This window comes from Chaetodon auriga, chromosome 10, assembly GCF_051107435.1.
Source record: "Chaetodon auriga isolate fChaAug3 chromosome 10, fChaAug3.hap1, whole genome shotgun sequence".
Classification (NCBI taxonomy): Eukaryota; Metazoa; Chordata; class Actinopteri; order Chaetodontiformes; family Chaetodontidae; genus Chaetodon; species Chaetodon auriga.
In genome coordinates, this window is record NC_135083.1 from 27719135 (window position 1) to 27742573 (window position 23439).

At 41.6% G+C, this 23439-nt stretch overlaps 1 protein-coding gene across 5 annotated transcripts in view; it reads left to right on the plus strand.

Moving 5' to 3' along the window:
* Nucleotides 1-18691, plus strand: part of LOC143326775 (paired box protein Pax-7-like) — an 82541-nt gene extending 63850 nt beyond the window's left edge. For 3 of the 5 annotated variants that reach the window (XM_076740650.1, XM_076740651.1, XM_076740652.1), the window contains 2 exons: nucleotides 3623-3890; nucleotides 14771-18691. In XM_076740650.1, the coding sequence (XP_076596765.1) occupies nucleotides 3623-3890; nucleotides 14771-14886 (384 nt within the window). In that variant the 3' untranslated portion in view covers nucleotides 14887-18691. Of the gene's footprint in view, nucleotides 1-3622; nucleotides 3891-12974; nucleotides 13010-14770 lie in introns of all 5 variants that reach the window. The other 2 variants (XM_076740654.1, XM_076740653.1) reach the window with 2 other exon arrangements.
* The last annotated feature ends 4748 nt before the right edge of the window (nucleotides 18692-23439 follow it).

Consider the following 23439-nt stretch of genomic DNA (forward strand, 5'->3'; position numbering starts at 1 on the left):
AACCCTGGACCTTCTAGCTGTGAGGCAGCAGTGTTACCACCGTGCCACCCGTGCGTAGCTCCCCTGCTGCTCCAAGTGGGACAGAGCAACATGGAGAGCTGTGTTGATAGCGTCCTCTGTGGACCTGTTGGTTCTGTAGGCGAACTGGTGAGAGTCAAACCTGGGTGGCAGATTTGAAGTGATGTGTGTCCGGACCAGTTTCTTGAAGCACTTCATAATGACTGGTGTCAGTGCTACTGGACGGTACTCATTTAGGCTGCTCTTTTTTGGGAGTGGGACAATAGTGGAAGACTTTAGGCGGGGAGGGACGGCAGCCTGAGACAGTGACTGTTTGAAGATCTTGGTGAAAACCCCAGCCAGTTGGTAAATGCAGTCTCGTAGCAACTGTCCCAAGATGCTGTCGGGTCCTGCAGCTTTCCTCGGGTTCACAGCCCTCAGCATGCGCCTCACCTTGTGCTCCTCCACTGTGAAGATGTGGCTGCTGTGGGCTGTTGGATGTAGTGTGGCTGTGTCCGGTTACTCCACCTCGAAGCGGCAAAGAAGTGGTTCAGCTCCGCCAGTGAGGTGCCACTGACATCTGCCGAGGTATTGCTGGATCTGTAGATGGTGATGTGCTGGACCCCCTGCCACACCTGCCTGGAGTTGTTGCTCTGGAAGCATTCCTCAATCCTCCTCCTGTAGACAGCGTTGGCCTCTCTGATGCCTCTCTTCAGATTGGCTCTGGCAGCGCTGTATAGTGCCCCATCAGGTGGTCAGGCACTGCACCTCTTTTGTCATCCAGGGCTTCTTGCTTGGATAAACACAGATGCACTTATCCACAGTGACATTGTTTGTGCAGTATTTGATGTATCCCAGGACAGCTGTTGTGTACTGCTCCAAATCTTGGTGTCCAAAAACATCCCAGTTTGTTGACTCAAAGCAGTCCTGCAGCTGTTCAGAGGCAACTTCGGGCCAGGTTTTGACAGTTCTGGTTGTGGTAGGAGCACTTTTCCTGAGGGGTGTGTATGCTGGAATTAAGAGCAGGGACATGTGGTCTGACTGGCCGAGGTGAGGAAGTGGTTTAGCTCAAAAGCCCAGCTTGATGTTCGAGTAGACCTCGTCCAGTGTGTTTGCTCCCCTGGTAGCACATTTAATATGCTGATGGAGTTTAGGGAGGACTGCCTTTAAATTAGCTTGGTTAAAGTCTCCTGCAATGATGTGAACAGCCACAGGATACATACTCTGCTGGCTGGTAATAGTGTCATGTAAATGTCCCAGGGCTGAGCTAGCATTAGCATCCAGTGGAATATACACAGCCGTACCCATCACAACAGTGAACTCCTGAGGAAGGTATATGGGCCTGCACTTGACAGTTCCATACTCTAGGTCAAGACACTAGGAAGCGGCGGTTTGTGTGGCTGCCTCCATAGCCTCACCAGTACACCGGCTCTGCAGCCCCACTTTTGTCTCCTCTCCCTGCGCTGCCTTTGTCGCCTTCCCACGGGGATGGTAATCCACGAAGAGCCGGGGCACCTGCCGATATCCACCGGGATGTCATGGGAGCGGAGAAACTTGGCTGTAACAGCCTCTCGCTGTGTAAACCAATTTCTAGGAGATCGTGCCAGCTGTAAATGTTGTTCACCCAGCAGGATGTTATGAGTATGATGAGTAACAACTCATACACAAGCATCCAAACAAAGCACCGAAAAGGAGAGTACTGAACCGCTGCATCTATGCGCGCTGCCATCATCTGTCTGAATGAATCCCTTTTGTAGCATGTCCAGATGAATCATGCACTGTAGGTTTCTGTCTTGTGTGCTGATATATCAGCTCTCAGGACTTCTCCAGTAACTTCACAGCAGAAGGAAACAGTGTGTGGAAGCACCAAGACACACAGACTGATGGAGCAGGGCTCAGGAGAAACATTCTCTAAGTCAGGCCTACACTCTCCACCTGCCTGTAGACCACCCTTAGCTTCTTATTCCCAGACTGCTCAGATGGACATCAACTTCCACATCTTATTTTCTTTTTCCAAAAGATTCCGAAATGTGTCAGCCAGAGATAGAGTGAATCATCCATCTTTATGGACGCTTAAGTTTTCTCTTTGCTCTGCTATGATGGCAGTCTTTCACTCAAGCATCCTGTAGCATTTAGTGGCTGGAGCAGTACACCTGGAGACCAGTCAATCCAGTTCAATGTCAATCAGCACAGGCCTGAGTATGAAGAACAAGCTGTTTTAAGGCACACAATTCATCTGACAATATTCCAGCTCTTCTCTGCCCCTGGGAGGAATTCTGGTGCTTTCTTGAATTATGGTTGCCAAAATATTTCACCGAGTAATCCAAGTGCAGTCAAAGTCAGCAAGTTTATGCTAAATATGAATGTTTGGATAATTTTCAAGTTTCAAGTATCAAAATCGGCTGTTCTGCAGTGACAGGCCACCTCGTTATTGGCCTGAATAGAAGTGTCATGCTACTAGAAACCCCTCACCTCCTCGCACAAGTCAAACGTTGACATCTCCTGGGGTCCTGGAGGCTCGACTTCTCTACCTGTCTTTCTCTCTCTCTTTTCTCTCTGAATCTGAACCACCATCAGTACCAAAACAAAGAAAACAAGGCAGATAATATGTTGGAATATTATTTCTCAAAGTTGTCAAAAACAAGTGTAATATCTACAACATAATTTCAATAAATAACGGGTAATTTTGTTGAAGAACTTGTTTGTCTGTCCAAATCATGGTTACATGCACATAATAAGTTGATTGCAGTGAACATCCTGATGACATTAAAAGCTCTTTTAAGGCATTCACACTGTTGATAACAACATTGATCAACAGTAATGGGAAAAATTGTTAATCAACCTGCAACATTTCTGATTAGAACAAGCCAAAAATCTTCTAACGTAGAAATGACGAATAACTGGAGTAAGTACAGTAAGTCAAAGCTAAAGCAGGAAGTGGGTCTCTAAACTCTGATGGATGTTTACAGCACACAGTTTTATTGACAACTGAAAGTTTGGATAATAATTTTGCTGTTCACCTTCATTTTCTCTTTCAAATAAGTTTGCCTTCCCTGTTTCTTGCTCCTTGCCCCTTGGCTAATATTATCACTGTAGCCCAAAGTATTAACAACATAATGACCATTTAAGTATTTTTGACGTTTGCACTCGATGTGTGGCTAAGATTTAAGGTTTCCCCTGAGGGGAGCAGCTGAGAAAATGGCATGTGATTATTACAATAAAAAGGGTTCATCCTCTGAGATAAATATATGTTTTCAGCAAACTTCAGGACAATTGGCTATTAGATTATGAGATGGTGTTGATGACACTAAAGAAAAGTTCAGGTGGTCACCAAAATGGTAAGCATTTATTGTCATGAATATTCAGAACAGATTTCATGTTAATCGAACCAGTGGGTGCTGATATCAGAAATTAGAATCAGAATCAGAAATCAGAAATCAGAAAAAGCTTTATTGCTAAGTACGATTTTACACATACAGGGATTTTTTTTTGGTGATGTTGGTGCATGACAAATCTTCTAAAAATAAACTATTAAAAAGTAAAACATATAACAATATAAATATATATACACACTCTGTACCAAAGAAAAATCCTGCTAACAGAATCTTCTCCTCTGTGTTTGCAGGTGATGAGCATCCTGAGTAACCCCAGTGGTGTTTCTTCACAGACACAACATGACTTCTCCATCTCACCACTCCACAGCGCCTTGGACTCCTCTCAAACCAATGTCATCTCAGCCAGCTGCAGCCAGCGTTCAGCTGAGTCCTCCATTAAAACAGTGGACAGCCTTCCGTCATCCCAGTCCTACTGCCCCCCGACGTACAGTAACACTAGCTACAGCATGGACCCAGCTGTGGCTGCTGCTGGCTACCAGTACAGTCAGTATGGCCAGAGTGAGTCCTGCTAGTTCATACTAACCAACTACAACATTTTGATATTAACCTTGTTTGTTTACTGACAAGCAATTGGTTGTTAGTAATTCCACCCTCCATCAGCAAGTGTATCCCACATGCACTGGGTCACATAAATACCAAACAATAAGTGTGTCAGCAGGTCCTCGGTGCACTGGGCCCAACACACCTGACTGCACTTTGCATCCTGTGCCTTGATTACCAAAAACTGCACTCCAAACACATGTGCTTACTCCGTCAAACAGAACCACCACCCTGGTGTCACATTTAGTAGAAGTTGATTATGTAGTCTGCTGGATTCACTGAGATCACACAGTTTATAACAATTTAAGTCAGTTTTTCAGTGAACATTCTCAGCCTTTCAAGAGCAGATGTAAACATAGCTCAAAGGGAATTTACAAGAGCCACAGTGAAGGTTGTTGTGGGGAAAATAATTGGCTTGATTCAGGTTTTATATGACCACAAATGAGAACAATGTAGCAATTATGCTATTATTAATAAATACTGTATCTTATTACTGTCAACTACTACTACTACTACTGAATTTGAACTTGGTGAACTGTAAAATCACCAAAGGCTATAACTTAACTTTTGTGTGCGCTTGGCTGCATTCACCTCAGGAATAATAAATGTATCTTATGTCAACATAAGAATGACAAATCCAAAAGATGTCCTACTGCTGACCTGCACCTATGAGCTCTCCTTCACTCATGGTTTTGCATATGGAGGGACAGTCCAGGAGCTGACTGCATAATTAGCTGGTGTCTCAGTAAACACTAAATACAGCCACATTGTGGCTGCAGGCTCAGTGAAAAGTGAAGTGCACATTTGCAAAATGCCATTTTCCAAGGAAATTTGGCTCCTCTGTGTTTAGACCTCTGTTGGAACCACACACACTGCTTAAGAGGTGATTTTATGCGTTCTTGCATTTGTAATACTGTGTATTCTGAAATTCTAGAAAACAAACTGTATTAGAAGAAGAAGAATAAGAAGAACAACTTATTTATTTATTTATTTATTTTTTTACACATATTTTTATTGGGAATCAATGCATTACAAAAATCTAGTTTGGAATTAAAGGGATGTGTTCCCCAGTGGTTTTTCCCAGCTTTTTTAGGAACAGTGTGCTGGAATGAGAACAGGGCAACACTTTCCTTCCCCATCCCACCCAACCCAGAATCCTAGGGGAATAAATAAATAAATATATAAATAAATAAATAAAATCATAAGAGCAGTAATAATAATAATAATAACCACAACAGTAGTAATAATAATAATAATGATGATAATGGTAAAGACGACAATAGTGATAAAAATAATAATGGATGTAAAATAAATTAAATTAATTAACAGGAGCAAAGGGGAAAAAAAAAATAATAGTAAAAGGAATAAAGTAAAGTAAATAAGGTGAAGTACAACAGAGGGAGATGTAGAATAGGAGTGCTAAGGGTGCTCGTTTTACAGGATACCAAGAATCCGAGAGTCAGTTGGGTGAAGCAAAAGCAACGACATCCAAATGTGACCCTGTCAAGCTGGTTGGTATTAGGGGTACACCAAAAATGGCTATCAACGGATCATGTTCCAAAGTGATATTGAGGGCTTTACCTAACGATTCAAAAAAGCAGGACCAGAACTCGGTAAGTTTTGGACATAAGAAAAACATATGCGTATGGTCTGCCGGCGCCTGACCACATTTGTCATACACATCGCTCGTACCCGGAAAAAGTCTACTGAGCTTAGCTTTTGTGAAACACATCCTGTGAAAGACCTTGAATTGAATTAGGTTCAGGCGGGCACAGGAGGAAGTATAATTGACCCTGGTTACTGCCTCATCCCACCATTTATCTGACATGGTAAACCCGAGCTCTCTTTCCCAGTTCCCCCTAACCCCCGCCAGACAACCCAGACCTGAGAAAGATATGGAATTATATAAAATTGAGATCCTACCCTGCGCCTTGGGGAGTAAGACAACCTCAGTAAGAAGGGAACCCTGCGGGAGCTGAGGGTAAGGGTGAAAGTGCGTTTGAGCTTAATTACGAACCTGAAAAAAATGGAACATATGAGACTGGGGTAAATCGTATTTAACTTGTAGGTCTTTAAAAGTGGCAAATGAGCCTTCGAAATATAAGTCTGAGAAATGGACCAGGCCTCTTTCTCTCCACAAGGCAAAAGTAGCATCTGAAATTGGGGGAGGGAACAGATGATTGTTGCAAACAGGGCTTTGTGGAGAAGGGGCAGAGAGTTTGAAATGATGTCTGAACTGTTTCAGAATTTTCAAAGAAGAGAGCATGTCTGGTTTTTAATATAACTTGGACAAGAAGAAGTCAGAGGGGCGCACACCACAGCTGCCAGAGATGATGGGCGGGATGTGTATTCCTCCATTGTGCACCAATCAAGATTAGGAGAGTTGCACTAGTCATGATTTTTTTGTAAATTGACTGCCCAGTAGTAAAATAAGAGGTTGGGCAACACAAGGCCTCCACTCCGCTGACTCCTCTGCAGCACTGCTTTGCGTGCTTTAGGATTTTTACCAGCCCAAATAAATTTTGAAAATACCTGGTCTAAGTTGTGAAAAAAGGATTTTGGTAAGAATATGGGAAGACACTGGAAAAGGAACAGAAGTCTGGGCAGGATGTTCATTTTAATAGAACTGATTCTGCCCATCAATGAGAGAGGGAGAGAGTCCCAGCGCTTCAAATCAGCTTTAATTTCCATCACCAACTTTGTGAAATTGTTTTTATGAAGAGAGGGAAATGAGCTAGCAACATTAACACCTAAATAACGGAAACTATCATGGGCTAGTCGAAAAGGTAGTGTGCTTGACAGAATTTGTTTGGCTGCTTCATTAATAGGAAAACACTCGCTTTTGTCAATATTTAGTTTATAGCCCGAGAAGGACCCAAAGGTTGTCAGAATGTTTAAAATGTCGTCTACGCAATTAACCGGGTCTTTGACATACAACAAAAGATCATCGGCATAGAGAGAAACTTGATGCTCCAGACCAACAACTTATTAATCACAACACAACATGCACATGCCATGCTTCGGTGAACACAACAACAACACAACATACACATGCCATGCTTCAAGTAACCCATCCTGGTCCTTCGTCCACGGCAGACCATGAGCGGTGGGCTGCCAGCTGACAGTGGCGCCCGGGGACCCAGTTCCTTTTTGTCATCATTCGGTGGTGATGTTCTTGCATGTTTTTAGTGGGGTTTCTTCATGGAGGATACCCCAGGTGAACATGCAAACTCCACACAGAAAGGCCCCTCTTCCTAAAGGGCAGCAGGTGGTGAAGGCATGGTGGAGCGCCCACAGCGCTCCAGGCGGGAATCAAACCCGGGACCTTCTAGCTGTGAGGCAATAGCGTTGCCACTGTGCCACCTTGATTATTCTGATTATGGTTCTGATCAATATTCTTGCAGGGTCTTTGTAACTGGGCTGGATTGCATGTTAAAGGCAGACTGAATAGGACTTTCTTATTACTTGTTGTAAGCACAACATTCAAAGTTGGGCCGTCCTCTCTGGGTCACTGGCTTCTCTTGAACATGCGTGTGTGCAATTTGGCATGTTTTTATAGAGTTCCGTCTTCACACCTCCTGTGCTGTTATTGGCTGGTGACTACACACCATTGCCCAAAGGTTGACACCCAGAAACATCCTGAACACAGCAACATAAGAAAATACAGGCAGAGGACAGGGTCTCTGTGAATACAGATAGTTAAAAACATTAACGGTTGCATTGTAACAGAATGCAAACTGCAGTCAGATGTGCTACATACCCATCTACCACTCTGATCTCTGCACTCTTTCTTTCTCCTTTGCCATATAAAGGGCGTAGACGTAAAGTAAGCGCTGCAGATTCATTCAATGTAAAAAGGACTGTTCGGGGAACTCTACTGTATATGCACATTTTATGTTAGAATGTATTCACAACTGTAGCTCGTTCATTTGGTCAAGACCAAGGAAAAAATTGATAAATTGTTGCATTTCAGTCCTGGTTCAATTCCTGACTTAAAATGAACCAAGAGGACTAAACATGAAGTTATGAAGACTGACAAGTAACTTGTTGATTGGGCAGTTTTGGGCAGCAATAAATAATGACTAAAGCTGTATGATTTGTGCCCATTTCTGACCATTCATTTTCTGATCAGTGATCATTCTTGATCGTTTTTGAGCTGTTTGCTGTTCTGTGTGCAGTGAGCGAGGACTAATCATAGTCCAGTCAGCTGCTCCTGACTGGCTGTTGGATGTTCAGCATGCATGCCTCTGTGATGTTTCTTCCTCCTCCCACAACCAATATCGACAAGAGAAACTTAAGCAGGAAATAGCTGCTGATCTCTGGCTGCCTGATGCTATTTTTTATTCTGATTTAACTAGCTAACTGGGTGTGTGTGTGTGTGTGTGTGTGTGTGTGTGTGTGCCTCAACAGACCTGACCTCTGAGAACAGACAAACTTCAACTTGCCTCAGAGCTTTCAAATGAATCTTTATTGATAATTGTCAGTAGCCAGAATGGTTAACGGGCAGATGGGGTGTTTTATTTTTTATTTTACACATGCAGTACATGTGCAGCACTCTGGTCGTGGCTTGAAGTGAGCACATAATTGTGAGCTTTGGCTTCACATCGCAGATGTACTCATACAGGAGGAGATGGAATTAAATAACAACATATCTAAAATTGTACATTGTATGCCCAGTTTAACAGGTAGAGAAAGGACAGAAGTAGGCCTGTTGTACAGGAATGGCTTGGGGTTCATAACTGTGGGACTGCTGTCACTTAATGACCTGACCAAGTACAAGGAATAGGATATAAGCATAGAAATTTGAACAGCTTCTCATCTGTTAATCAGGGAAAATACCTGTGCTGACATGTATATGTCCCATGATCCTTATCACAAGTGTTGTGTATTGACACCTGGAGTTTATCCCTTTAACATATAGTCACACCCCCCTTGTGTTGTGTTGATGTCATTGTCATCAGTCCTGAGTTGAAGCTGGTCTCGTCTTCCTTCATTATTAGTTGTAATACCGAAAGGTATAGTGAGTATACAACAAAACTGGCAACGAGGTAATGCGTCCTCATGTGGGTTTTGTTATTTTCGGTACAGAGTCCGAGTTTTACGAGTATTTTGTCGTGTGCATGTAGCGCGACGTCGCCGCTGGACGTCTGCTGCCTGCATTGTGGATGAGAGGACACTGACAGAGGAGGGGGGAAAAGGAGGACTCTCCGCGGTGGAAAGGAGACTGCAAAAAAAAAAAAAAAGGAGGGAAAGTTGCAACTGGACCATGACGAAGGGCGACTGCAAGTAAAACGAAAATAAATATCTGAAATAAATAAAAATAAAAATAAGCTTAAAGAAGCACAAAGAGAAGAATAATTGTTAAAATCAGAAGGAAATAGTAGGTATTGCTTTAAAATGGCTGGACTAGGTGGAAATATTGACCCATTTGAAGAAAACACAGAACAATGGAGTTCATACACTGAGAGATTTGAGTATTTTGTGCTCGCTAAAAAGATTGAAGAGGATGTTGTAGTACCAACTTTTTTAAGTGTTATGGGAGGAAAGACATTCAACCTACTGTGCAGCCCATTGCAAACTGGCAAGCCAGGAAACAAGTCCTATGATGAAATAGTGTCAATATTACAAAATCACTACTTTCCTAAGCCACTGATTATTGCAGAGAGGTTCAGATTTCATAAGAGGAACCAGGAGGAAGGTGAATCTGTTGCACAGTTTGTAGCTGTGCTGAAGCAGTTATCTGAACATTGTGAATTTGGACTCTCACTCAATGACACCTTACGTGACAGGCTAGTGTGTGGCCTGCGTAGTGAGGCTATCCAGAAACGACTACTAACTGAGGCTAACCTGACACTGGAAAAGGCTATTGATATAAGTACATCAATGGAGATGGTCACACGAGAGGCACATCAGCTAAGTGCATCAACCCAAAGTGCACAAATTGTCCCTTGAACCCAAGAGCAAGGCAGCTTCTACCAAGCCATGTCACCGTTGTGGTAAAACAGGACACCAGGCATCAGAGTGCTGGTGTAAGGACTTAGACTGCAGAAACTGTGGTAAGAAAGGCAACATTGAACGTGCCTGTAAAAATAAAAAGACTCAGACACACAAGCAGCACACTGAGACAAAGAAAAGTAGTTTCTTCAGAAACAAAAAGAAACATGTGAACAGGATGGAGCATGAACAGGATGAGCAGAGTGACTGTGAATCTGATGATGATGAAGAGACAGTTCATGTTCTATCTGTAACTGACAGTGATGATGAATACTGGGTCACACTTCTGTTAGAGAGTCAAGCCGTGCGGATGCAAGTGGACACAGGTACACGTAGTGCTGTGCGATATTACGATATATGTCGTAATGCGACAGAAAAATGTCTACCATACGATATAATTCTCTATTGTTTATATCGTAATTTTAACATGTGGGCTGTGGTTAGCTCAGCTAATGTAACTGCAGCAACGCTACTGCTTTGCGGTAGCAGTTTACGTCACCTGCAGGAACTCCTTTACGGCACTGCTAACGTTTTCAGCCATGCGTGTGAGAGCCAGTGGGAGCATGGACGTAAACAATGTAGCAGAGATGGAGAGCACAGTGGATGCTGAACCAACAGAACCCAAAGAGGAATTGGTGCTGAAAAAAGGGAACAGGAACTCCATTGTTTGGCACTGGTTTGGATTTAAAAAGGCAGACAATGACCAAAAAACGGTAATCTGCAAAACATGCCGCCAACAAGTTGTTACTAGCGACTCGAACACGTCTAATCTTTTCTATCACTTAAAGACACAGCATGAAGAACAGTGCAGAGACAGCATTAAAATGCGACAAACTACTAAAGTTAAACCACAACGTGATGAAAAGAAAAACACACACCAAACGAGCCTGAAAGAGTCAATGGTCAAAGGCACTGTCTATGACAAGCAGCCCCACAGACACCACGAAATTACAGATGCCATTTCTAAATTCATGTCGACATGGCCCCACTATATCGGATATATATCGTTATCGGGATATAAAATTACATATATCGAGATAGAAATTTTTATCCCGATATATGCACTAAGTACACATGTATCCATGGTATCAGAAGCTGTTTACAAGGAAAAGCTACAGCACCTCACTGTTTGAAAGACAAAGTTGAAGTTATGGACCTACACTGGTGAACCTGTCCATGTGTTAGGCACTGTGGATGTAACTGTGAAACACAATGAACAGAAAAAGATGCTTCCACTGTACATCATTCCAGGAAACCGTCCGGCTCTGCTAGGCCGCAGATGGCTGAGAAGACTCAGACTGAACTGGCAGGAAGTGTTCCTGTTTAAGGATGGAGATATAAACCCCCCCTACATGAGATCTTAAAGAAGCATTCCAAAGTCTTTGATGGAGAACTTAGAAGCATGAAGGACATTACAGTTAAGCTGACAATCAAACCAGGAAGCACACCAAAGTGTCTAAAAGCTAGACCTGTTCCATATGCCATCAAACCCAAGGTAGAGGCAGAGTTAGATTATTGAAGAGTGGAGTATTGGAAACGGTGGGCACAAGTGAGTGGGCTGTACTGATTGTTCCAGTCATGAAAAAAGATGGAACTCCAAGGATCTGTGGTGATTTTAAAATGACTGTGAGCCCTGTCCTGACGGCAGAACAGTATCCATTACCCCTGATTGATGATCTCTGGCTGGAGGACAGAAGTTTAGCAAGATAGATTTATGTCAAGCATATCTCCAGATGCATGTTGATCCTGAGTCACAGGAACTGTTGACCATAGTGACACACAATGGTCTACACAGATACCGGAGGCTCCCTTTTGTAATAACCTCTGCCCCAGCACTTTTCCAAAGAGCAATGGACCAGATTCTAAGTGGGCTTCCCGGTGTCCAGTACTACCTTGATGACTTGCTCATCACAGTCTCACTTAAGAAACCGTCTCCCATAGGACTCATACAGTTGTCACTACATGACACGGTGACTGACATACCTACAGGTCGTACTTAGCCTAAAAGAGACAGACGACCTCCTGATAGACTGTCATTCTAGCCTAGAGACTAACCCTTGACATTAGGGCAGAATAATCCCCAGGGTTTAGTCTAGGAATTGAGGTAGTCTACCCTCTTTCCCCAGTTCAGGCAAAAGTTCATGAAAGTTGTTGAAAGTTAATTATTGAAAAAAAAAGGGGGGGGGGCTTTATTTGAAGCAGAGACTTTAAAGAGAAAATATTGTGACAGTGAAATGTTTTACTTTCGTTAAGGGAACATCAAAAGTAAAGGGGGAGGGATATGTTGTGTATTGACATCCCTTTAACATATAGTCACACCCCCCTTGTGTTGTGTTGACGTCATTGTCATCAGTCCTGAGTTGAAGGTGAAAAGTAAAGTACACCTGCCACGTGCAACTCTCCTTGGTCTAGACTTCCTTCATTATTAGTTGTAATACCAAAGAGTATAGTGAGTATACAACAACAACAACAACAACAACAACAACAACAAGGTCACCAAATGATTTGCACAAATTAAATATATGGCTTATATAGATAGCTTCTTGAACAGGTTTAACAATCAGCAGATGGATTTTTTAGTAGTTAAGCTTTTGAAATCATGCTAAAATCACACATGTACCATCACAAAATGCTGATGGTTGATCAATTTGCTTTCACATCACAAGCATACCACTCTTTGGTTTGACTGGAGGTAAGGTCAGACCATCCTTTCTTGGTGATTTCAATCCTCTTGTTTTGTCTCGCATTCAAGTGCCATTGCTGTGTTCACATATGTCCGAATGAACAGACCTTTGGGGAAAAACGCTTCTGTTTTTGAATCAACTGTTTAAGACTAGCCAGGTGTGAATACACTCATAGCCCACTTGCTATCCAACCCTATCACCAGAAAAGAACATTAGTATTAGATGTTTCTGAAAAAGCCTTGAACATTTTCAATTCCAGTATTTTTAAATTCTCATTGTCTATCTGAGCATGATGACTATACTATAATTATGTTTAGGGAAAGATCGTGGTTACAGTGAATAAAAAGGCAAATGTTTATTGCAGGTCTGTGATGCGATGTGAACTCCACTTTGCTGCATGTAAGTCAGATGTGCTGTAGGCCCATCCACCACCCTCATTCCCACACCCTTACTTTCTGGTCTTCTCCATGAAGAGCACATTTCTCCCTGCATTGCCACGAAATGTGGGCATTGAATGCTGCACATCCATCTGTTATGATGACATTTTACTCACCAAAGTAATTGGTGCGACTTTCCTTGAAACTGTGTTTGATCTCTGTTTGATAACCAATGTGATTCCAAGTGTTGCAGAAATAAGATGCTTTTATTTAATATTTTATGCAAGTTATATTTTAAAAAACATTTCCTCACAAAATGTCACTGGTTTGGCTATGGCCCTTCACCCCCACCTCTCCCTGCAGACAGATTAGACAGTTTACTTCAGACATTTGACTCTTCTCTTGTTCTATTGCAGGAAGCTCCTGACAGATTAAAGTACATACTGTCAAAATAGCTGAGGCGCGTGAGAGTGTATGTGTGCACCTGTGTTTGTGCATGTGTGTTAGTGTGTGTTATCAGATAGGCTCTATCTTGGAGGCAGAGGACTCTCAGTGTGACTGCTCAACAGGGATTTAAGGTATAAACCTGGTTGACAGGATAAACAGCTCCTTTAGAGGGCCTCGTTAAACCCTTGTGAAACACAAACACACATGCGCACACGCACTCTCTCATACACACACACACACACACACACACACACACACACACACACACACACACACACTGCTCCCCCACTAGCTGTCTGGGTGACTGGCATCTTGGCAGACAGACCTGCCCACCCATAGGTGCTCTTCTTTCTCTCATTCCTCAACACAGAGTGACAGCTTCCTTTCTGTGCACGCTAGCATCCTAACTGACATGCCTTACTTATCTCCCCCCGATAGCTACAACACACACTCATGCACACCCAAACACACCATGTCACATCACATCTGCTGTCAACCCTCCTCTCTCCTGCCCTATAAAAGAAAAGTTATCACCAGCTGAACCAGGGAGGGGCGACATCCACAACTCCAGGGAAATATATGCTGAGCATTAACGCCATCTTTCTAAGAAGCACAGTTATTCTAGCGAGTACCTGCCTATCTGTCTCTCTGTCTGTGAAGCCAAACTATTGGCTCCCTTTTTCTGTCTGTCAAGCATAGTGTTCTCTTGTATGTGATTTGCCACATAACAAACAATTCTACTACCATACAATACATATGAAAGGTTAAGGCTGTTGATATATTTTGTGTTGTCAACAAATGTCCTGCACAGAGCCAAGTCAAGACTGAATGTATCTGCTAACTAATGTTGTGTGTGTGTGTCCAAAGCCTCATATATCTTCTTCCTCTGTGCCATAGGGCACAATTGTCGTCCAAAAATAATTAAAAACACATCACTGAGTTACACTGTCGCTCTGGGAGACCATCCTGCTGTCCCATAAATCTCACTAGAGGACCAAACGATCCAGTGCCCTACAAATTACATTTGTACACAACTCATTTGTTTTGCTAGGTATGTTTTGGAGGAAATATGAATGTTGCCTGTTAACTGGCAACAGTTTTTACCATCTATGAATATATCTATCTATCTATATATAGATGCACACATGCAACATACAAATGATTGTATGTAGAAACCGTACAAAAAAGTAGCTTAAACATTTTGAATCCTATATATTTACATTTTGACCAGTGTTGCTAAAACATCTGCTTTATGTTGTTACAGTACTTAGTGTCTCAGTAGCAGGTGAAGAGGACTGTCAAATGATCACTAACTCTCCCTCCGTCTCCTCTACAGCTGCTGTGGATTATCTGGCAAAGAACGTCGGTCTGTCCAGTCAGCGCAGGATGAAGCTGGCCGACCACTCGGCCGTACTGGGACTGCTACAGGTCGAGACTGGCCAGGCTTACTAGTACTAACCTAACATATTTAAAGAAGATGACACCTAGTCACCAGCACAACCTCCACCTCCTGCTACTTTCCATACAAATCTCCCAGAGAACATTGTGTGTGTGTGTGTGTGTGCGTGTGCGTGTGTGTGTGTGTGTGTGTGTGTGTGTGTGTTATAGATTGGGTATATGTGAGGCTTTAGCTTTTTCATACTTAATTTTGTGTTACTGTTACTGTTTTTCCAGGGTTTAAGAATGATGCAGCTGTCCAAGCTTTAAACATTCCCCATGGGACCAACCAAATCCACACCAAGGATTTCCACTGTTAGGAATGTTGTTAAGTGATTTTTTTTTTGTTGTTATTTAATATTGGACCAAAATTTGTACACAGTATCACAGTGTGTCTGACTTTTCTGGATGACTACATACTAGTAATATAAATAATTTCCAGTTTAGACTGAGGGTAACCTCTGATCTGCTGTCTAAAATATATTTCACCAAACATGGGACAGATGTTTCTGACGAAGCAATAATTTCATTACCTTACTATAACACAAATCTGAAAATACTGTGTACATGAGAGGATGACACACAAGTGATTTCAGGTTATTTTCAAAAATGCTTCAGTCATCCAGTGATGGAGCTTTATGACTGAAGCACATTTTTTGTGAAGTTGAAAGATGTTTAACTCACAGGGATGCGTTTTTGCCTCAATTCACAGCATTCTGACACAATGGATATAACATTTGCATTTTTACACAGCACTGCATTGCATTTAATGTTGTGAAGTGACCTTAAATGCAATTGTTCACATCAAAAGACTCATCTTTGCGTTCAGTCTGAACAAACCTTAGGGAAACACAGTTCAGTTACTTCTAGTCTTCATAATTAATTTTCCTGCTTGTGTTGTCGGACAACTGCATATGTGATTTGATTATGGCTCATGGTTGCTACCTCAGATTCAGGTATGTTGTACTTCTGACCACACAGAGTATCATAGATGGGTGGTGAGAATTTAAACCAAGCAAAAACAAGATTTTTAGCTGCTGTCTTTAAAACATTGCAACCCAACTAGACGTACTGGTCCTGGATGAGTTTAGTGTTCCAAGTTTATTTTTCATTTTTTACCTTGAGAAGAATAAAGTGCAGGGGGCAACTCTAAATACTTTCTATTTTTTATGTGAAACTTATAGATACTGAATATCAGCACAAAATATTGGCAGCTTAAAAATAAAACAAGGTGCCATCCTTCAGGAACCCTTGTGTAAAGAGGAGCACCTCTGTAGCAGACTGATATAGACAAATTCTGCCATTTCTGAAGCGATATGTCTGTTTTGACACTGTAGTCCATGTTATCAACAAGGCATCCTGACAAGATTTATCAGTAGTACGAGGTCAAACAAGCTCCTGACTGAGCAGCTGGCATCCAGTCTGACGATCACTCCACAGTTGGTTGGAGTCAAGTGGGGAGTGAGACATTTCCTAATTTCTTTTGATTTTAGTTCATGTAATGTCTACTCCATGCATTTATCTATCAAAAAAAACAAAAAAAAAAAAAAAAAAAACAAGCAGTGGATAGTACTATGAAAACCAACATCAACTATCCATAATTACCATATTAATTTAATCATTACAATTGGACTTGTTAACAGTGTTGTTTAGTTAACCAGTGTATTTCCTACAGTTACTTTCATAAATAATAAATACGTGCAAAAGGTGATCAATGAGGAAATGTTATGCTGTCTGACAACCGGTTCTCATTCCCAGGGGTCCAAATACTGACACTTTGTCACGACCTTCAGAGACTCAGAGATGTACAAGGCACCTTTTAGGGTCTGTATGAGACATACTGGACTTTCAACTAACTTCAATGTAAACCCATCTGTGGCAGTATTAGACACCCAGAGCAACTGCTCCAGACATCCAACTGTTTCTCATCACAGCGATGCACAAAGTCTTCCAGCCAGAAAGTCTCTAACACGTGGTTAATGTTGTATCAAAACTACATGGTTAGGCATCGGAAAAATAGTTGACTTTTGCTTTCACCTTTGGTTTCTTACAGGACACAAGCTTTTGTTTCCCCTGGGTAAAGGTTGTGAGCATGACCCACCACTCTACCCTGACCTCCACCCCTCTCAGGACTTTTTTGCTCTTTATACTACATCACCTCACCCTGAGTGTTTAAAATTGCCACAAATGGCTTTATAGTGGAGTTAGTTGAAAGGCAGGTACATCTCATACAGACACACCTTGTGTCAAGGGGTGTGACAAATGCTCTGGGAATGAGAACAGGCTTGTAGATTATGTTTCTGTTCAACATATCAAACAGAATGTTCATATTGAGCATACCTGCCAAACGTTTACTGTCAATGTTTTCATGTCATATTGTAATCTGTCATGACAACTAAAGCGTGGTTGAGAATGGTTACAGATACAACATTTTACTAAAATGGCTATGTCTGAAATCGTAAAGATTCCTCTTATCTCAGTGTTGATGTGCAGTGTGTCAGTAAATCAAGATGCTATAAATGGTCAAAAAATGCACTTTACATACCTCAACTGCAGAGTGACCCAGGCCTTCATTTGAAACAGGCTTACATTAGAGACAGATTGTAATTTCCCCCATAAGTATATGCATTTTATCACATTTCAGTAAAAGAAACCTCCCTGTTTTCTGATGTGATCTCCTTACTTTTGCTGTTGACGCAAACTCATACTGAACAATCTTAACAATCAAAAAGCTCAAGAGTTTTTACCTGGCCATTATCTGAATACCAGCCTTCATTTGAGAATTTAAGGTATATAAAATATATGAGTAATGTTCTAAAAACTGATTCATAATGTGGATCTAAACAACACCAAACACCACTCAGATTATAGAAATTTTGTCATGTCATAAAGGAATGACAGCCTCAAAAATGACTGTCATACAAACCACAAGCAGAGCAGGAGTCCATTGAGGATGTGTACTGCAGTCAGAAGTATTTGACCTTCCTCACCCTAGTCACCCATAGTACCCAAGGGGAACCTTCTTGCAATTCCACTCCTCCTCTCCACAGGTACCACTGCACTGCTCAAGGGAGGAACAACAATGCTACAAGTTGCACTCTGTTCTTCAATGGAAACCACTGAGAGGTTAATATGTTGGTAGATAAATATAAACCAAACAGCAAATCATTCCCCCGTCACATTTTTCCACACATAAAAAGCATTTGAACAATCAAAATATGCTTCTGCATTATTAAAGTTTCTCTTTCTTTCTTACACTCTTGGTTCTGTACTTGTTGCCATTCCAGAGGCAGGCTCAGTGTTAAATTCTTGCTTCACGAGGCCACCATAGATTTAGAGATGATGCCATGAAATTAAACAGAGCAAAGTTTGATGGGTTCATCTCCATTCCCACTGGATGCTAGTGTCCATGTATACCTTTAGTGAAGGCAATCATCACCATCTAATACAGAGGTTTTTATAATATCTCTGCACCTCCATAAGAGCAATGGAAACTCTTAAACTAACTCTTAAACTCTCAACCTGTTGTGTATATATTTTTTTCAATGACAACAAACCAAGGAGAATATTAAGGAACAAATGTGTAGATATGCTCATTCATGCCCACCCCTCTTGTTTACCTCTTCGTCCTTTCTCTGCTTGTTTTGTTCTGCTTTCTGTTTGGCATGTGTGTATGTTGCCATAGTATAATTTATTGTATGTATAGGAAGTATTAGACTAGTGAGAAATTTGTATTGGTATTTACTCCCTTCAGCCTCTTGGTGTGTCAAATGTAACACTGGCATAACTGTCTGTTCATTAAAGCTCTACAACTGGACCAAGACCACAGGGTTGTACTGGCTTCCTGCTCTTCATTAACAAACACTGAAGATATTGCTGTTTGTAAGCAGTAAAATGGAAGGAATGAATGGAATGATTCCATTCAGCATTCAGCATTCAGCAGGAATGATTCCATTCAGCATGCTTGAGATTTTAATCTGAGGTATGAAGCACCATTTATTCAGGTTTATCCTTACATTTGTCCGTTATTCAGGACAAATTTTTTGGAAAGCTGGACAGAGGATGGATGGATAGGTATCTCCACCATTAGGCTCTGCCATTAACGGGGTGGGGGTGAGGGGTGGGGTGGGCGGGGTGCAACAGAAGACATAATCATTCTATTGTTCCAAAATAGGAGAAAAAAGGAATAATTAAGCAATACATCACGACAGGCCGCTCATTATACCACAGCTAAGGGGCGTTCTTCTTCCGAAAACCCCCTTAGCGTTTTACAAAACGGTTACCAATGATGGCAATATGAAAGAGGAATACACAATAATTTTCATGTAATTTTTAATTAAACAGAAATACATATTATCTAATAAAATAGCCCCGCTGTGAAAAAAATAGTCCCACCTCTCCGTACGTTAGCCCTGCATGTCGTCTATTCCTCACCTTTTTTTCGGGAGAAAGTGACTGCTCAATCAACTCTACCATTGTTAACCCTATCTGGAGGTGAAAGTTAACCTTAAACATGTGAATTCAACTAATTTAGTCTATTTGTTAACATTGTCAAAACACCGCAGCATCTTTTTGCTACCTACTGTAACAGTTTGTTGTTATGGATACATTGTTGCTTCTCTGACAATCAGCCCCGTAACGTAAACATGTGAGGCCCCCGCAGTTAACTATGAGTGAGTGGTCCGTGAGAGATTTTTTAATAGTTTTAGCTTTGAGTGATCACTGACTTATTAAGCCGACTATATGTTACATTGCGGCAGGCACCTGGAGACGCAGCAGCGGCATCTGAATATCATGACTTTAAAAGCACCAAATTACTTGCCTTAACGAATTTCGTTAGTAAATAATGTGAAGAATTGTAAACTATCATTTCCATGAGGCTGTTCAATCAGACAGTGACAGATCACCCTATAGAGCCCCAAGTGTCATAGTCGCTGTCAAGGTGCTGATCCTGTGACTGTCATTATACGGGAGCTGTCCGTCGTACTCCGCTATTTGACTCCTAATTACTCATTGATGCACAGTGCAGGATTTTATAATCTAATCTAGCTAATAATGATACGGCCCAGCTGACAATAATGACAACATTGTTGCTTCCCTGAAGCAGAGTGATATGCTGTGATAAGGCTTTTTAGAATAGTAGCTGTGGTATACACTCATTATATCACAGTTAACAGCCAATCAGATTGCCGGATTTCACCTTTCCGTTTAAAAGTAATGTAGCAAACAGGTGGTGACAATAGAAACCCATTTGGCTGTACTCACAGACATTATTGTGTTCAAATGCATGCTTGTCACTCCAGCACAGACAGGATGTGCACATGCACGTGGTTCAACTACAAAAGCCACTTGAGTCTAGAGGTGGCAACGATTGTGATGTAACGACTGTATGTAACAAGTAGAGGAGGCAACCTGATGTAGGCTTAGGGTGGATTCTCACAAACAAATAAGAAAAGCTGTGGATCAGAACTTTACAAAGCTAGTGATGGCACCAAGGAGGGCTCAAACTGCAAAGACAGCAAACATATCTGGTACAGAGTTAGATACATAAAGCTGTGATGTGCTGGGGAGCCAAGGACAACCCTGAGAACACTGTCTGAAGGCATGGGGCAGGAAGAAATACAGTACTGCATGTAATGGAAGCGAGGAGTTCTGGCAGAGAAAGGTAACATGATGTCAGCAATTCCCTGTTTATGCTTTTTATACTTTACATTTATAATTCTCATATATATTCAGTTGATAACATGGAGCAATGTAATGAAGATAATCCAAAGGGAAATTATTTTCCTATTGCATTGATGACATAAACCCTAATCATGATCTAAGCCCCCTTTGATAATCTATGGCTCTCCAGGCTTTGAAGGCTTTGACGACAACTCCAGTGATTGAAGATAGTATAAATCCTTTGTAAAGGCTGAGCAGAGTGAATGCAGTCATGTTAATGAAGAAAACTGCCTAAGCCCACAGTGCAGCAGTGTTGGCTGCTGCCTGGGGGCCTGTGACCCAGTCCTTACCACAGCAGGCTATTTTGAAGATGGTGCAATATGCCACTTGCAGGGCAGGGGCTGAGTACAGGAGCAGAGGGAAAAGCCTTAAAAGACAGCTGAAATAAAAACAGATTGAACTGATGAAAGGATGTTTTCACATTAAAATCATGCACATTAATCATGCAGGACAAAAACCAATAAAGAATACATTTTTTCTGGTTACACAGAATCTTGGTCGGTGAATCCTGATTGTATTCTAAAAACTAGTTTAAGTTCAGGATTTCAAGGTGAGGAGGAGAAATTAGCAATTGCGGTCTCATATTGGGAGGTTGTGCAGGTTCAGCATAGTATCCTTGAAAGCAGCTCCAGTATAGTCATTATTTTAATACTAACAATGGATCACATGATAACATGTATGTGGAAGGAGTCGCTCATAGTAATGGACCAACAAAGAATTCTGCAGCTCCCCTCAGGTCTGTGGTGAGTTTTAGCATCTTCGTGTCACGACCCATGACCTCACTGTTTTGGTTCACTCTCATTCCTGCCAACTTTCACACCTTCACAAACATGATAAAGATTTGATTCATAGTAAACTAAGGACCCTAGTTCTTTGAGAACCCAATCTTTATGTATTGTTTACAGGGTACACTATTATACAATGACCTCAAATTCAGGTGCTCTAGATGAGTGATCCTCAACTTGCGGGCCTTTGCCCTGGCAAAAAAAAATGTTAAGAAAAAAAATCCTCTTTCGCTGGGTGGGGTATGGAACTTCCTTTGCTGCTGCCTGGCTAAATTAGAACCAAAACAACCTGCCTGGCTTTTGTTACAATAATAATAATAATAATAATAATGTTACACAATATCAGAATTTGATTTTAGTGAATTTTCATCATGTGTGACCAAACACATTCCGCACTTTGAATGAACATTAGTTATAAACATAAAGTTGTGTTTGTCCAGTAGTATTTGAATATTCCACTTTTAGATGAAGTGGTACCAAATCCTCTTTTATGCTTTTGTACAGAGAGAGAATAAGATCTAAAAGACATTTCATGGATCAAAAATTTGAATTGGAAGCAGTATGAGTTATATATTTAGAAATCCATGTGATGTGCAATGAACAGAACCAGAGATAAAGTTAAATAAGATTATATAAAGTTAAATAAACTGTAGGACACATAAAGCCATTCAGCCAAATAAAAAATATATTGTTTTTTTAGTCAAAATAGAAGAAAAACAAGAGATTCAAGCGTGGCAACTATTTGGCAACATTGGACTTTAGCGATTCTGACTAAGAGCAGAAAGTGCTACGGCGAATGCAGTGCTTAAAGGACATGTCTGCAGATGCCCCCCTGCAGCAGGCCCAGGGGTATTGTGCAGTGGGAGTACCGCTGTGCTACTGTGTCAAACACTCAACTCTGTCACAATGAAAGCATTAACAAAGCCTAACATCTCCCTAAATCCCATAATTATTCCAGGATACATTATGTACCTGGGCTGCAGCTGTGTGATCGCCACGGTAAAGGGATTGCACCTTCTACAATCAGCTTACTGGAGACAGATTGTTCTGATTGGCTCATAATATCAGCTTGTAAGTAGTGAGCTTAAGCAGTGTGAAACAGACAGAGGAAATAAATTGTTAGATCCTACCCTCTCTCCTCCCTAACTGCTGTTGGTTGCTGTTGTTCCCACTGTTCCATCTTTTCTTTACCTTGCAGATTTCATTTTCCAAACAACAAAGGAAAGTGAGACATACTATGTTTTTCAAACCACTTTACCACTTTTCTAACCCCCCCCCCCCCCCCCCACACACACACACACACACACACTGCTGCTGCTATCACTTTCCTTGTCTTCCATTTAGTGTCAAGGTTTTCCTCAAATCTGGTGACTTTTATGTCTTATCGCAGCAGTCCCCCCTGAATGTTTATAACTGAGCTCTGTAGCAACCTCTGTTGTTCCGCACCCCACTCTCACACCCTGCCCCCTCACTTTCAACACCCACACTCATTCTAATCTCCTCACTACAGTAGCACTTTGAAATTAAGCTGGGAGGAAGCTGGGTGTCTTACTAACCTCTCAGCCCCGACACCAGGCCCTCAATCAGCCTCTTTGTGGAAAAAGACTTCAGTACGTCTGAGTCAACATGTCTAAGCTGACAGCCGCTCTGAAAACCTTGGCTTTAAAAGGCAACATCACTTGCTGATGCCCAACTGGCTCCACAATGCAAAGAACATGCAGACAAATCACTTATGAATATCACTGACAGTTGAGATTGTCATAAATGGTGCAACCATTTAAAATCAGTTAATGGCTATTACTTGACAATAGAGCACTGGAAATATATCAAACTCCATTTATTTAGCAGGGGTGATTCCATGTAGGTAATTGCATTGCCTTAATAAAGCCCACAGTCCATGAAACTATACATTATGATAATTAACATATTTGGCAGGGCAGTAGGTTTTTTTCTTAAAAGGGTGTGCAGACAATGCCACCTGGGGTGTTTCGCCCCAGGAAATAATTTTAATATGTAGAGTCAAGCAACACCTAAGGTCGCACAGGTTCGTGACAGAATG